This window comes from Suncus etruscus, chromosome 6, assembly GCF_024139225.1.
Source record: "Suncus etruscus isolate mSunEtr1 chromosome 6, mSunEtr1.pri.cur, whole genome shotgun sequence".
NCBI lineage: Eukaryota > Metazoa > Chordata > Mammalia > Eulipotyphla > Soricidae > Suncus > Suncus etruscus.
This window is the reverse complement of record NC_064853.1, coordinates 18,786,770-18,804,367: the sequence shown is the minus strand read 5'-3', so window position 1 is coordinate 18,804,367 and position 17,598 is coordinate 18,786,770. Positions and strand designations below refer to the sequence as shown.

General features: G+C 34.3%; 1 protein-coding gene across 1 annotated transcript in view; it reads left to right on the top strand.

Annotated features, from left to right (window-relative positions):
• Nucleotides 1–17,598, top strand: part of HOOK1 (hook microtubule tethering protein 1) — a 67,016-nt gene that overhangs the window by 20,748 nt on the left and 28,670 nt on the right. Inside the window, exons 4-9 of the mRNA XM_049774583.1 lie at nt 2,014–2,064; nt 3,589–3,721; nt 5,465–5,532; nt 8,471–8,533; nt 9,567–9,650; nt 13,729–13,895. Coding sequence (XP_049630540.1) covers nt 2,014–2,064; nt 3,589–3,721; nt 5,465–5,532; nt 8,471–8,533; nt 9,567–9,650; nt 13,729–13,895 — 566 coding nt within the window. The remainder of the gene's footprint in view (nt 1–2,013; nt 2,065–3,588; nt 3,722–5,464; nt 5,533–8,470; nt 8,534–9,566; nt 9,651–13,728; nt 13,896–17,598) is intronic.

Below are 17,598 nucleotides of genomic sequence, written 5' to 3'. Positions count from 1 at the left end.
CTTTTATCATATCTAATTAGGGTGTTTGTTTATTTTCTGTAAATTAATTTGTTGGTAGATGATTGTTCATTTTTAGGCTAATGATATGTTAATGATCTATAGCCTTGTATGATTTCCATTTTATTTCCTAATAGTGATTTTATAATTTTTCTCAGCAAGCCTAGCTTGCTTAAATTTTGTTTTTTCTCCAAAGAAATATTTTTCTGTTCTAATTATTTCTTTTTTTAGTGTGTTAGCTTCTTTTGCCTACTCTTATTTTTTATCTTATTTTTTTGGCTCTCAAAAAATTAAGTATTTGCCTTAGTTAATGTGTTGTACTCATTTTTATATTTAGTTCAAATTTTCCCATGTGATATTTCATATGACCCATAGATTCAACATAGTTTTTTTGATTATAAATATTTGAGGCACCTTTGTTTTTATTTATTGATTTCTTTTTTTTTTTTTTTTTTGGTTTTTTGGGCCACACCCAGTAACGCTCAGGGGTTACTCCTGGCTATGTGCTCAGAAGTTGCTCCTGGCTTGGGGGACCATATGGGACACCGGGGGATCGAACCGCGGTCCGTCCAAGGCTAACGCAGGAAAGGCAGGCACCTTACCTTTAGCGCCACCGCCCGGCCCCTATTTATTGATTTCTTATGTAATTCCATTTTTTGAGGACATACTCTATTAAGAAATTATTTTATATTTATGTAATCAGACCTACCATATGATCAATACCTAACATATGATGAATGTTCTGAGCTCACTTGAAAATAAAATATATTCTACAGTTCTAAAAATAAGGGTTCTTTAAAATTTGTGGATTCTGCTATCTACATTTTTTAAAAATCTAATCTTTATATCTTAATTGATTTTCTCTTTATCAGTTATGAAAGGGTAGAGTTATTTTCTTTTTGGCTATTGGGCCACACCTGGCAGCGCTCAGGGGTTAGTCCTGGCTCTGTGCTCAGAAATCACTCCTGGAACGCTCGGGGGATTATATGGGATGCCTGGGATCAAACCCAGGTTGGCTGCATGCAAGGCAAATGCCCTACCCACTGTGCTATCACTCCAGCCCTAAAAGGGTATACAGTTCTTAGATTTTCAAATGTATTGGGGATTTGCCAATTTTGTTAAGTTCTGTTAATTCTTAACCCACATATTTTGAGTCTTTATTGGTTTATATTTGTATGTCCTGATTATTGGATATTATTATGACATCTATTTTCTCAGTGATATTTCATGTTCTAAGGTGCTATTTGGGTCACTTAGCCATTATAGTTTTGTTATGATTTTTGTTTATTTTAGCATTATTATTATTATTATTATTATTTTGTTTTTTTGGGTCACACCCGGCAGTGCTCAGGGGTTACTCCTGGCTCTTTCTATTTTTTCTTTTCTATTAGGTTCCTTATGTCTTTAATTCAAAGTATTTAAAGGAGACATCTAAAATTTATGCTTTAAAAAATCCAGTGACAGTCTGTTGGATTCTTTTTTGTTTCTGTTTGTCTTTGGGGCCCCACCCAGCACTGTACATGGCTTACTCCTAGCTCTGTGTCTAGGATCACTCCTATTGGGGGGACATGAGGATGGCATATAGTAATAGGGACTGAACACATTAAGGCTAGCATTTTTACCCATTGTACTACTTCTCCAGGCCCAGTCTACTTGGTTCCTAAAAATAAAATCTTACACTTCATTTTATAGATGGAAGAACATTTTAAAAACTCTTATATTTAAAGACTATGTACTATATACTATATATCCTGTGTAGAACTCTATTGTATGCCCTTTTAATAAATTTTTTGAGGAGTGAGCCATAGACATTGATGTTCAGGGGTTACTCCTGGCTCTGCACTCAGGAATTACTCCACATGGGATGCTGGGGATTGAACTGGGGTCAGCTACAGGCAAGGCAAGCTTCCTATCTATGGTATCTTGCTCTAACTCACAACTGTATGTTTTTGCTAATTTTCATCTTGTCATATATGTTTTTAATTATATGAAATAACTATTTTTCTTTTCCACTAGGCTAGTAATTTAAAGAAAGTACTTCAAGGAATAATGAGTTACTACAATGAGGTATGACAAACATCTGGCTTTGTTTAGATATTAGATGTTTTGTGATAATTATATTAATCCTGAAGAATGACTTGACATTTGTTTATAACATTTTATATTTTGTTGTGGGTTTTTTTTGCCATCTTTAGAACACTCAAGTTTTGTGAACACAAAAGACTTTAATATAATATATAAATAATATAAAATAATTCATTTATATTGGTATTCTTGAAATTAAATTACTTTATAAATCAATTATCTTCATCTCAGATGATTTGAATTTGCAGTGCCATAAAGTAGAATTTATAATAAAACAAAACTTTTTTCTTGGTTGAAACAATATTTAGACATTTCAATGTAAACAGCAACTCATTATACTCTGAAATTGTGCTATGCAGGTGAATTGAACACAAAATGAAAGTAATATTAAGATTACACTAGAGATTACATTATTCAAAGAGGTTGGAGAAGTTATACAAGCAAGTAGGTTGCTTGCCTTGCATGAGGAAGCCTGAGTTTGATCCACAACATCCAATATGGCTCCCTAAACAGCAGTAGGAATGATCCCTGAGCATAGAGCCAGGAGTAACCCCAAACACTGTCAGGTATGGCTGAAACTCCTGTCTCCTCAATGTTAGAAAGCATTTAGTTTTGCCATTTAATAATTTTTTTTCTAATCCTGGTTGCACAATTAAACTTGAATTTTTTTAACACTCCTAAAACTGAAAAATTTTAATTTATTAATGCCCAAAACGCATTTTGAATTTTTAATTCCAGTGAATCATTAATAAACTAAAAAGAGGAAAAATTGTAAGACCACGGACTGAGGAGAGGGTACAGGGACTAAGGTGCTTCCTTGCATGTGACTTCTGGTTCAATTTCTTGCATCACATATGCTCCCCTAAGCAATGCCAGCAGTGACGCCTGAGCAGTAAGTAAGCTGTGAGAACCATTAGCTATACTCCCACACACACACACAAATAATAACAAACCAGGAAAATGAAGTCCATTAGTTTTATTATTTATATGTAAAAATGGGAGCTTGCTTATATACTTGTTTGCTCATAATCATATGTCAAAATAATCTGAGAATATTTTTTTTAGCTTCACTAGAGGCCCATTTATTTTTTTAGTGTAAAGATATGGTTTAATAAATCAGGCCTGGGACTTCTTCTTCTTTTTTTGGTCATACCCAGGGGTTACTCCTGGCTATGCACTCAGAAATCACTCCTGATTCGGGGACATATGGTATTCCAGGGATCGAACCAATGTCTGTCCTGCATTGGCCACGTGCAAGGCTAACGCCCTACAACTGTGCTATCTCTCTGGCCTGGCCTAACCTATTTTAATTGCTTCTATATATATATTAAAACTGAGAGATTAATTAAGATTTGCTAACTTGTTTTATTTAATTATGGCTTTATTATTTATTAATTTTCCTGTTGTTTTTATGAGCTTACTTAAAATTAATTTTCTTAAAACAATTAAAGGTAGCTTATTCTTTGTACCACAATAGTTACCTAATTTATTGTTTTGGTATCACAGTTTCTGGGGCAACAGATTTCTGAAGATCTTATCCCTGATCTAAACCAAATAACTGAGCATTCAAATTCTCTGGAACTTGGGAGGCTGCTTCAGCTTATTTTAGGTTGTGCAGTTAACTGTGAGAAGAAGCAAGGTAAGTGAATTTTATTCAGTTGATGATACTTAGTTTCTAGAAACAGCCTATACTGCTAGAGAAAATAATATAGATAACTATTATAGCTTGACAGACAACTCACTGAAATAGAAACCAAAATATCTGAATTGTAGTTTAGCTCTGCCAAAGTAGCTACAAATATTGTGAATCTTTCTTGTTCTAGTTCTTGTTTCACTTGCCATACTCAATGGCTCAATTCTTATTTTATTTATTTATTGTTATTGTTATTTTATTTTATTTTTTGGGTCACCTCCAGTGGTGCTCAGGGCGTCCTTTTGGCTCTGTGTTCTTAGAAATCACTCCTGGCATTGCTCAGGGGACCATATGAGGTGCCAGGGATTGAACCTGGGTTGGTTCATGCAACACAAATGCCCTACTCATTATACTGTCACTGTGGCCCCCAAATTGATTGTTTTAATAAAAATCAGAAACAGTTGTTCATGGAAAGATGAAACCTCTATTAGCTTTTAATAACAAATTAACAACTAGTAACTCATTTGTAAATCTGACAATTTTCTGTTATTGGTAAAACTTTTTATTTGATTAATACTTTGGTCTTTTTCAGCTGCTGTCTCTTTTTAACATCTTTTTTCTTAATCTAAGCATGTTTGTTTGACTTCTGCATGAATAACTTCTGACTTTGATTTTCTTCTATTAGTAGAATTGAATATCTGCTACTTATACTACTTTTTCCTTATGAATCAGTTCTTCATATGCTAGCTATATTTATTCGTTTAGGCTTTCATTTTCATCCTAAATTTATGATTTTATTGCCCTCATCAAATTTGGGTATAATATATTGTGTTCTCTTTAGTTATAAACATTGATTCTTACTTTTGTCTTCAGATTTAAAAAATAAATACATTTAATTCCTGGATATATAAAGTTTGATGAATAGTGAATATAAAGATATAGTATTACGTTACCAACATGTTAATAACTCAAGATACTCTAATTAAATTTTGTTTTTAAGGTTAATTGTATAGGTAAGGAGAAAAATAAAAACAACCTTTAGTAATTAAAAATAGAAATATTCATAATGTAAACAACTTCTACACATGTTATGTTTCATTGCAACCATTTTAAAATGATATCAAGGTATGACAATGTTTCATCTTTAACCAGTTTGATGAACAGTAAATAGTGAGGTGTACAGCATAGCAATTTGACTTATTATAAAATAATTGCAGTGATAAGTTTAGTTAACATCCATCATCTCATATGAATACAAAAAAATGAAAACTTTTTTCTGGGACCAGAATGATTAGAACAGTAGTGAGGGCATTTTCTTTGCATGCAGCTAACATCCGATATGGTCTCCCTAAGCTTTTCACATGGTTGTTGTATTTCCTTTCTTTCTCTTCAAATAGTCAAATCAACTTAGCTTATTGCCTGGGTGTTTGTGGAGGTTTAGGAGTGAGACCTCACCTTCAAGTGTGACTTGGTGAATATTGAGGTGGTGTTTATAGCTGCTGTTTGTATGTCTCGTCTTTGAGAAACCCTAAAGTGAACTAAATAGCTGGTGAAATAAAATGTCATGTATTTAAGAGTTTAGGAGTTGATTTAGTGCATATGAATTTACTCCACATATTGTGTATATTTTTTGCAGAGATGTTTTTTGCCTTAAGTTTATATTGAATAAATTGTATTGTGTTAACTTAATGGCTAAAGTAAAGTACTATTAGTAGATGTTAATTCATATACAATTCTTTTAAATCTTAGAACATATAAAAAACATAATGACGCTTGAAGAGTCTGTTCAACATGTGGTCATGACTGCTATCCAAGAGGTAACTTGCCTTATGTACACCTCTTTGAAGATCTTAAGCCTAATTGTAGAAAGCTTTTAAAAATAAATTTTATGGAAATGTATTTTTATGTATCAACTTGCTCTTTGGAATAGATATGTTTATCTTTCTTCCTCTTTCCCCTCTAATAGCATTTAAGGACTTCAGGCTCAATTTTAAAAGACTATTGTCAAATTTTTCAGATAAACAGAATAAACCAATTATTTAAATAGAATAAACCAATCTCTGCCTATTTGAAATTTTAATTTATTTTCCTCACCCAGTGTCAGCTATTTTTTTTTTTAAATTTTAAAGTGTGTGTTTCTCTGTGTGTATTCTCACAGTGCTAAAATTGTGAGCTCATATGGTGGGAATTAGTTTGGGGGAGCCAAAATTCAAATAACATGCCTTTAAGTCAGTCTTATCTAATTTGAACCACAAGTTTTAGAATTTACACAGCGCATACTAATTCATAAAGTAATTCATAAAATCAGTTTGAAAGACAAAGGATACATGAAATGGAGATAGAGCTAGGGGAAAAATCAGCGTGGCAATTTGAAAGAAACGTACTTTAGAGGGCACCACAGACAGTCCCATAAAGTGTTTTATACTGTTAGTGGTCTGAGTTTGCATTGTGGTTTAAATTCAAGTTCTTATTGTGTCTAAAACTTCTTTGCTTTCCTGTCATATTTTTTTTAACCATAGTCTTCTTTTGGTAGAATTTGATTTCTATATTTATTTAGTAAAGCAGCTGAGGAAGGAAACTAGTTCTAAGAAAATGTGGGATTCCCTAGAGACAGAGGGAGGTAATTGATGCCCTAAAGGATATGGCAACCATAGGGTGGAAAACTATAAAACTGGACCTCTTTTATTTATTTATTTATTTATTTATTTATTTATTTATTTATTTATTTTTTAAATTTTAATTTTATTTAAGGCGGTGTTAAAAAACACTCTGTTAATGGTCGGGGTTTCTTGCATAAAACATGCCAGGATCACAACCACCACCAGAGTTTCTGCTTCCCTTGGCCATGGTCAAATGTTTGGCGTATTCTTACCTATCCACTATATCCAATTGGGGTCAATTTCCTACTGAAAAACAATTTTCAATTCCTTTTCGTTGCATTAAATAATTAACGATGGATCTGAATGGAGGTGGATGGAGGCCTTTATTCTTAGGCCATGGCCACGTGGCTTCATCCCCCATACAGCTGGCGGGTCCCAGGTTTAGGTGAACGGAATCACTCATCCAGAGACAGTCATCAGGAAGCATCAACTTTATTCATACCCTATCCACCACATGTGTGTGACCTATATCATAACCTTTTAAGCATTTGCTATTCTTAGCTTGTCCTGCATCTTAACTTCTTTCAGCCATCTTCCCTTTGACCTCCATGCTGGCCAAAGACCAAAAGGCAGAGTCCCCAATCCCCTGGGTCAAAGGCTTTATCTACCTTTTCCAAGACCCCTCCCAGGAATGGGCGGGGTCTTGCAGGTAAGGTCAAGTTACCTAGGGAGAAAGGATGGGGGATGAGGCTTCATCTCCCCCTTCTCTGAAATATAAAAGAACCTTCTAAGAAAATACTTTTATATACAACAATTCCAAAAATAATCTTATGAAAACTTTTTTATATACTACACCTTTTGTCTTTGGGTATTTATTATTTTTTAGTAGTATTTTAATTTAGACACCATGATGTACAGAGAGTTTTAGGCATACAAGATTCTAACTTCAAACCCATCATCAGTATCTAAATCCCTCCACCCATGATAAAAAGTTTCCTGAATCATTAGCACTCCACATCCTCATGAAACGTACTGCTTAAATTTTGTTATTCCAGTTTGGTACATGTCTTTATAGTAGTGTTGGCTCTTACAGGTTTACTGTATAATTATCTCATCTCTACACCACCAAGAATCCAAGGTCCCCTTCACCAATGCCCCAATACCTCTGTGTTACCAGTCCCTCTCCTCTTTCTTTGTGTCTTCACTCCCAGCCCCTGCTATTCTTTCCTTCCTGGCATTTTTCATTTTTGTATTCCAAAGTTGGGCTGCTTACACTTCTCCCACTTAGACTTCTCCCTTTTTTAATCCCTGGATGTCACACTGTTAGAAATGTTTTGCATTCTTTATGTGTTTGAATGGGAATTTTCAGGTATTGCGCATTCAGACACCTTTAACTTTGGCCAAGTTTTTCATAATTCTCCCCATACTGTTACACAATCCCATACAGGGCTGTGTCCTTTGGCTGGGGTGCAGAAGGGGCAGAGGGGCTGGCTGGAAAGAGATAGGTGAAGGGAAGCATAGACAGCACTGGTGGCAGCTGTGGCATTGGAACATTGTATTCATGAAACTATCATTAATAGTATTGTAAGTCATAGTACCCAATAAAAATGGGAAAAAATAGATAAATAAGCTAAAGAAAAGATCATACAGCCAGAGTTGGAATGTAGACAACACTGGAGGGGAGTGGCCTAGAAAGTAGAGTATAAGCTTTGCATCTTGAATGGGCCTGTGGATGACTCCAGAATGGAATGCCAGTCTTCTCTTTTTAAATTGACTTCTTAAATGAGGAGATTTGCCTTATTATTTGTTTGAGGGCTGTATTTTGACAGTGTTTCTATTTTATGGAATTTTTTTATTCCAATGTTAGGGTTTTATATAGTCATTGATTTTTTTAAACTTGAGTTATAACTTTTTATCATCTAAATATATAAAATATATTCTCATGCATGTCAAACATAGCTAAAATGTTCTCACTAAGCACTTGAGTATCGTGTTATTTAATCTCCACTGTAATTTTTATTTGAAAAAACTAAAGATCATCAAATTAATGCAAGGAAATTGTCAAGTGTTTTACTGTCCTTCCAGATAAATGTATTTTTTTAACCACTTGGCACCCGTCTATTGTGTTTAAAACTGTATTGTTTTAATTTCCTAGTTGATGAGTAAAGAAATACTGAGCAATCCTACCAGTGATGCTGTTGGAGAATTAGAGCAACAGGTGAGTTATTATAAGAATATGAAGGGAAGCTCCATAGTGACAAAGTGCTACCATTACTATGAGCAGGCTTGCATAGGAAGCATATACAGAAATATACTCTTCCATTTTGCAAGCTTATTTTTCTGAAAGATATGAGTATTATCATAGATTTTTCTTAAATACATGTAGTGTTGACCACCCCAAAGTTTCTTACTGTTACACAATCCTTTACAATCATATTTAAAGAGTTGAATGATTTCAAGTGTTTGTTCAAATATACTCTAGATGTTTATTGTCTGTATGAGACGGTAGACAATTCAGAACTTTGACCAAGTTCAGACTTACCCCATGAGATGATATGATTATTGTTGCAGTGGCTCTCCTCTGCCCTGATCAGGATGAGAGGCTGCTCAAGCACTGTGCTCCAGACTCTCTTCTTTTTCCTGTTTTATGGCCAGTTCACAATGCACATTCGCCTCAGAGTGTGTGTGTGTGTGTGTGTGTGTGTGTGTGTGTGTGCGTGTGTGTGTGTGTATGTAAAGATAGAGGAAAAAGAGGCAAAGATTTCAACACTGTTTTCTTTTGAGAGAGAGATAGAGTATGTGTGTATATATCTCACCAGGTGTGTGTGTGTGTGTTAATTTTTTTATGGTTGTCATAATTTTTCTGTGATACTTCCTTCTAAAGCTCTTTTATTTACACATACTACAATGGAGCCAGAAGGGATAGTTCAGGAAATAAGGCCCTTGTCTTGTATGTAACACCGAAGTTTGATCTCCAACCACTGTAATTTGGTATGGCACAATTCCTCCCTTCTTGAAATAAATGAAAAGTTCCACAATGTTTAACATAAGATTTTATTTCTCTTAGCCTTAAATGTAATGATACCATAAACATTATTTACACAAGCGAATAAATTAGGATGTAATTATTATTAGGTAAATTTAAAAATCTGTGTGTCTTTCCAGTGTCAACATATATGCTGTGATAAAAGTTTATCTTTCAAATGACATTAAAGTATAATTATTAAGAATTGGAACACTTTCTGTTTCAGCTTAAACGGGCCTTGGAAGAACTTCGGGAAGCAGTGGGAGAAAAAGAAGAACTAAAGCAAAGATGCCAAGAGCTAGATATGCAGGTTTGGGAAGGGAATTGGATCTGAGAAAATTTCCTCTTCAAATTTATAAAGACTTTATTTTTTGTTTGTTTGTTTTTGGGCCATACCTGGTGATGCTCTGGGCTTACTCCTTGCTATGTGCTCAGAAATTGCTCCTGGCATTGGGGGACCATATGGAATGCTGGGAAGTGAACCCAGGTTCATCTTTGGTCAGCCGCGTGCAAGGCAAATGACTTATTGCTGCTCTATTGCTCCAGCCCCATGAAGGCATTATTTTAATTGTGAAAGTGTTATTAAGGTTTTTTTTTTGGGGTGGATGAACAGTAAGATGATTTGTTAGAGACTTGAATGGATATTTAAGACATATTTCATAATTATTTTTTCCATAAATTGAAAAATGTGAGTTATTTTTTTCAAAAGTGATCCCCGAGTATAGAGCCAAGAGTAAGCCCTGAATACTACCAGTTGTGGCCCCTAAACAAAACAAAACAAAAAAGGATATAATATCAAATAACATCTCCTAACTGGTTATTAACTGATTTTATAGTCAGGAAAAAATAACTCTATTTCTTTATAATTAAGCTTTCTTCTATTGACAAATGGAACGAAATTGGTATATATCATCAAGATTCATTGTGAGGATTTGATGAGTTATTGTATATAAATCACTCATAACAGGGTCTCTCATACAAGTGCATTGTATCTGTTCAGATAAAGTATTACTTTTCATAGTATGTGGATATACAAAAGTGGAAGTTATACATTAAATCTTGAAGGAAGCATACAAAAAGTTAAATGATCTTCATAATAAGCTGTATATAAATGCATATTTTATTCAGGTAATGATCTAAATAGATGACTATACAGTATAAATTTAAGGAATATCTATTGACATAACCTTTACTCAAATCAATTTTTAGACTGATAGGGCCAATAACTTAGCTAGTTGGTGCAGTGATTGCATTAGAATGAGTCTGTGACTTGATCTTCAATAATAAATGAACAAAGTAGGTCTCAAATTTTGGGGATAACCTGCTTGTTCTTTCACTTTTTCTAACCATAGTCCTCTCACTTATTATAATGCACATGGGTGTGACTCTTCTGCAATTTTTCCCATGTAAGATCATATCTACTTTCAAGAATAACTCACATAAAAATTAGAGAATTGTATCACTCAAGTAACATGTAAGATATTCAAGTATATTTTGTTTCCTGAGAAATTCTTACTAAAGAAACCATACTTTTATGTTAAGAAATTTAAGTGTTTTTATATATTTTGAACACAACTGGCAGTGCTCAGGGGTTATTCCTGGTTCTATGCTTAGGGATCACTTCTGGCAAACTCCGGGGACCTTATAGGGATACTGGGGATAAAACCCAGCTTTGTCATGTGCCAGGCAAGCATCCTAAATGCTTGTTATAGACAGGTGACCAGCAGGCACCCGCTGCTCTGTCACTCCCCTTGATCATTCAGGGCAATAATAAAACCTTAAACTTTCCACACAGTCTATCCAACCAGAAGGAAATTTGCCCCTTTGACTATTCTTCATTTTCTTTCTTTGTGGAGAAATGGAAAAGACTGTCTGAGGGTCCAGTTTCTCCTGTTAGAAGCAATGGCTTTTAGGGTCACACACTGAATTGGGGATGTCTGATACGCAGAGGATACATATTCACCATATAGTATATGGTTCAGAAATTTCTCAGACCTAATTCTGGTATAAATTCTGTGTTAAAATGTTGCATTAATTCTCCACTTGTCTTCTCCCCACTTCCTTATCAGATACAGTGGTATAGAGTTCTGGAATGGCAAGATAATAGCCTTAGTTCAGAGGGAAAACTATCCACTCCCACTCTCTAGTCATGTCTAGAGAAGCACATGTCTACTATGGAACCAATTAGACATCTTGACTATAAAATCTTGGGGGCTGGAGTGCTAGCACAGCGGTAGGGTGTTTACCTTGCACGTAGCTGACCCAGGATTGGCCAAAGTTCAATCCCCAGCGCCCCATATGGTCCCCCAAGCCAGGAGCGATTTCTGAGTGCATAGCCAGGAGTAACCCCTGAGCATCACCAGGTGTGCCCCTCCCCCCCCAAAAAGCTTGAGCTGTCTCCTAAAAGAAAACATTGTATTCATGTCAACATTGCAAATTTAGACCAAATGGAGATAAAAACATAACAGACAATAGCTAAGCTTGGAAAATGACTTTTTTTGTACTATAGAATGATTTATTATAAACACCATCCATAAACTAGACTACAAATTTGTAAAAAAAAGTAAGAGTTAAAAATGTTTAAAAGTTTTTGATGCCAGAGCCTATGTTATGCTTAAGTCATTAAATTTCAAGAAGAAAAGGGCTTGCTCTTTAAGTCCGTGTTCTGTCTTAAACTTGTATTTTGCTGACTTCTCTTTTTTATTTTTCTATCTTCTATCTCTATTTCTTTGCCTATTTCCACTCTGGAGAAGCTCATATTCTCTCTTGAAGACATCCTTCTTTTTCTCTCTCTCTACATCTTTATATATGTTTCAATAAAAACTATCTTGATCACCAAAAAAAAAAAAAGATAGAAAAGACAAGACAAATAACAGTAGCCATGTAGGTAGAAAAACAATAAGTCATAAGTCATCCGCTAAGCTATGAACTTCATTCCCCACAATGTCAGTGCTGAGGAAAGAAACTCACTAAATTCAAATGAGGAGATATTATATACATCCCCATGAAAAGCACCATGAGTCCCCAACTTTCTTGGAAAAGCAATTTGCTGACACAAGACGCAACCTAGATAAACTGCTTCAATGATAGTAATGCATGCCTTGAACTTAGTGTTTTCTCCTGTGTCTTGGGACCATTTCCTGTCCTTTGTTTCTCATTCTCATTTGTCATTTGGAGGACAGAGTTTAGAAAGTAACTTATCTAAACAGTGTTTAAGGCAGTTTCTCTATTTGAAGTTCTTGTTGTTAGTGTGTCAATATATAGTCTCACTAATTGAACTATTGCATTATATTTATTGAAAATATAAAGAGTAAATACGTGCAATAATGGGGCCGGGCGGTGGCGCTAAAGGTAAGGTGCGCCTGCCTTGCCTGCGGTAGCCTTGGACGGACCGCGGTTCGATCCCCCGGTGTCCCATATGGTCCCCCAACTTCTGAGCGCATAGCCAGGAGTAACCCCTGAGCGTTACCGGGTGTGGCCCAAAAACCAAAAAAAAAAAAAGAAAAAAAAAAAGAAATTTGCATGTCCAGGAGGCCAAAGAGTTAGCACAGTGTAGGGCATTTGCCTTGCACGTGGCCCACCTGGGACAGACCCAAGTTCGATTCCCCGAATCCCATATGGTCCCCAGAATCTACCAAGAGTGATTTCTGAGCACATAGCCAGGAGTAACTCTTGAGTGCCGCTGGGTGTGGCCCTTCCCTCAAGAAAACAGTTTGCATGTCCAGATTTACCTTAAAATTATTTGTAGATTACTGGCTTCAATAGCCACACTATAGTTATACATTTGAAAAAATATTTTTAATGGAAAAAATAAAACCAATGAAGCAAACTGCCTGTTGCTGAAACACATAAGTAAAAATGCATCTGTATTAAAAAAATTATTGATTTTTAGGTTACATGTTTCTACCCTTTTAAGCAGAGATCTCAATATGTCAATTCAGTTATTATGTTATTGATAATTGATTAAAAGTATGTTGTTCCCAGGTAGAACATGTGTTTAGCAATTTCTTATATGATCTTAATTATAATACTATGCACATATGGATCTGTTTTAATTTACCAGGTTGCAACATCCCCCAAATAATTTAATACCTCAAGTGGGAGCGAATTTCCCTTAAGTTTATTTGCACATCAAATTTTAGAGACTTAGAAAAAAATTTCCAAAACCAATGCAGGAAAAGCACTTTGAAGATAGTCTTTTTGTATCTGTTGGTTCTGTTTCTTCTTGACTTGGTTGCTTTTGTTTGACCCACATTTTTAGACTCAGTTTGCGTTAGAAAGAATGTTAGAAATTATCTAAAGTGACCAGTCTATGGGTTGGCTTAGTCATGAATAAAAGCCAGACTAAGCTTTTTAGACATTCAGACTTATGTTAATTTGTTTTATAGGTGACTGCACTTCAAGATGAAAAGAATTCACTAGTTTCTGAGAATGAGATGATGAATGAAAAACTTGACCAGTTGGATGGATCTTTTGATGACCCCAATACAATGGTGGCAAAAAAGTATTTTCATGCACAACTCCAACTAGAACAATTACAGGAAGAAAACTACAGGTAGCTTTTATTTCATTTAGTGAAAATTATTCTGTAGAATAATTAATATTAAGCAAGTAGCTAAAAACTCATGAAACTAAATAGTAAGCATTGTAAAGATGTTAAGGGCACTAATTTAAATTACTTAAAATAATGGTGTGTGTACATTTCTGCCCTTGTATGTCCTGTTATTCCAAATAGGTTAAACTCAAAAATAAATAAAACACCATTTAAAAATTACGTGTGATAGAGGCCGAGTCTGATTGCTGAGCCAATGGAGGAGGGAATTTTTTAAGTGGAAGAGGGAAGCCTGTAAACTTGGGGCTATAGAGAGAGCCCAGCAGGTAGAGCATAAGCCTTGCATATGGGTGGCCCCAGTGCAAGCTCAGGCATCCTGTATGGTCCTCCAGTACTGGCGAGAGTAATTCCTGAGCATTGCTGGATGTGGTCTCCCTGCACAACCCAGACGTAAACCTAAACCCCAAACGATGCAATTTTTTTTATTTTTCTTTTAAAAAAAGTGCCCACCTGACTCCTAAACATCTTTTGTATGTTGACCACAGACTTAAATGGCTGCACTCAGACTTCGAAAGAGTCTAATTTTCCTCTACATATTTTTGTTCATTTTAAACATACAAAGAAGTTGTAGGAATGCAAGTTTCTTCTCTATGCCTTTTTCTGTCAACAATATTTTTATTTTCTCTATTTGATTTACCATTTGCTGCATACAGTTAAATATATTTTACTTAAATATATTTAAGCTTTCATAGCGTCATATAGATGCATATCTTTTTTTCAGTTTGGAATGTAATTTAGATCCATATACCCTTTTACTTCTTTATACTTTGATGGGCATTTTGTAAGAGCAAGGTCATGCATTAAAGCCAGATGATGGAGATAAAAATTAGGAATTTAGGGGCCGGGTGGTGGCGCTAGAGGTAAGGTGCCTGCCTTGCCTGCGCTAGCCTTGGATGGACCGCGGTTCGATCCCCCGGTGTCCCATATGGTCCTCCAAGCCAGGAGCAACTTCTGAGCGTTACCGGGTGTGGCCCCAAAAAAACAAAACAAAACACAAAACAAAAATTAGGAATTTACTATTGCTATAAATTATTACCTAGTCTACAAATCATGTTTAAATCCTATTAGTGTCAGTGTTCTTATGTTGGATTAATAATCTAACCCAGGATTCTGCATTTGACTTAGTAACGGATTATAATTCAAGAAACTGGAAATCTATTGTTTTTATCATTTATTTTGTGCTTCTAATGTCTAGATTTATCACTAGATAATCTCTTTTTATCCCAGTATTCCTTTCAACATGTTGCACATATATTTGAGTACTTTGATCTTTCTTGTCAGAAAATTAGACTTACCTATTTTTTTTCTCTTTCCCAACTTTGCAATAACCCTAATCTCCTTCATTCAATTCAGATATAATTTTTAAATGTGATTGGGGGTAGGACCAACAAATGCCTGTGCACCAGGTGATTTTCCTTCCATTACTTGTGACCACCTTGGTGTACAGTATTAGGAAATCCACTTGCCCATGTATACACATTGTACATAGATCTCAGTTTGGGTTTACATCTGTAGTTTTGTGCATTGAGTCTACATTAACATCTTTGTTTTATTAGGGGTCAATCCAGTCTTTTCCAATTCCATATTGTAACTTCTCCATTTCCATATTGTTAACAAGCAAAATCCTGGCTTCCTTCCCCATAGCGGATTTATATTTACTCATTTGTGCTCCAGCTAAATTCCAACAGGAAACAAATTCCAACAGGAATCATTAAATGGTTAACTCAGACCTGTGTAAAAAAACAACAACTCTATAACACTAGACTTCAGTATGTTTATGGTTCTTTTACTTTTTTTTAATAACATATTGATATCTGAATAAAGGCAGTATAGTTGTGTGTGCTTTAACAAAGGTATATTGTGTGACTCACTTATGCCCTCTTATGGGCTAATAACATTTTTGATTGTTTTACACTGTAGATTCGTTTTCTGTCACCTAGTACTTTAAGTTAACTTCAGTCATACTTATGAATTCTTTGGTAATAGCTTTTGTGCTCAGTATGCATTGAAATTGACCCATATGTTTTTTTAATGTATCAGTAATAAATTCTCATTGTTGAGGAGTATTGCACTGTATTAAACATTCCACTAGTATACCATGTTTTCTTTATTTTGCTTTAGATGGGCATTTGGATTTCTAGATTTTGGCTCATATAAATAAAAGTGGTGTGAACATTGTAATGTAATTTTTTATTGGTCAACTTTCTAGTTCTTCTGGCTTGCAAAATATAGAACAGTATTGCTGAATTACACAATACTGTAATCTGTTTAAAATTAAAGCTTGTTAGTAATCCTTTTCCATTGTGGTTATACTATTTTGTATATTCCCCAGGAAAAATATATGCTCTTAGCTATTCTAGTTGCTCTACCTATGTACCATAATTCAAACCTAGCAGTCTTTTAAGTTTAGTTGTTCCAGGGAATGTTCCAGGTATCCAATTTGACTTGCCTTTGTATTTTTCTGAAAAATGGGAATGTGATAAACTCATTTTCATATGCTTAATGGTCACATTTCTTACATAATGAATTGTCTCTTTACATTAACTTATTAAATGTGGTTTTCTTTATTAATAAGTTGTAGCAGTTTTAAAAGTATCTGGGTAAAAATCCTTGATCAGATATATAATGTAATAATATTTCACCTACCTATTTTCTGGTTTACTTTTTTGTTAAATATCTCCAAATAGTAAAAGTTCTTAGCTGAACTTTAATTGTTCATTATTTTAAGTTTAGAGATTTTTTTTATATGTATTGTTGAAGAAGTTTTGTCTGTTGCGATGCTGTGAAGATACTTTTTGGTATCATCTTCTGGATATTTTATAGTTTGGATTTTTACATATAGGTGTATTTTTCATCTTGAATTCATTTGATTGAAAGGGTAATAAGATTATTTGTTGTTTTTATTTTCTTTACGAATGCTAGTTGTTTAATTAAAAAGATATTATTTTCATTTGTCAATTAACTTTGGTACCTTATGAAAAGCATATAACTGAAAATTAGATAGTATTATGATTTATCACTGCTTTTTTGCCTAAGTTATAGTCTTCAAATTGGTAATGTTAGGATAAATTATTTATTATTGAGTAGTATAAGCACTCTGAAATAGTTGTCACTTGATGTTTTAGTTCTTCTGATTCTTTTTCACTTCCACATAAAATTGACAGCCAATTCATTTGTCTAAAAACCTTTTTTGTGGTTGATTATGATTTGGTTTACATTTAATTGGTAACTTACTGAATTTCTGTCTTCACTTAAATCTTTCATTCTCTTGTAATGTTTTTAGTATATAGTCTTGTATGTCTTGTTAACTTTGTTCACAAGTATTTTATTCTTCTATAAAGGAAGCTAAAAGCTGTTCTGAAAAGTTTCTGTTGATGTCTATCATGTGAAATTGATGCTTGCATATTGATATACTTTATTTTATTATGGTATGCTTTAAGAATTTAATGTCTTGCAAAGATTTTTAACTAATTATTGCTTCTATATGCATCTATAATGTTCTACTCTACTGTTGATAAAACTTTGTATCTTATTTTTGTTATTTCTGCCTTTTATTTTCCTTCTTGGAGTAGAAGGAAACGTCTTGTTTTGTTTCTGGTCATAGAGGTGAAAATGCTCAGTTATATACCTCCAGTAGGAACCTAGA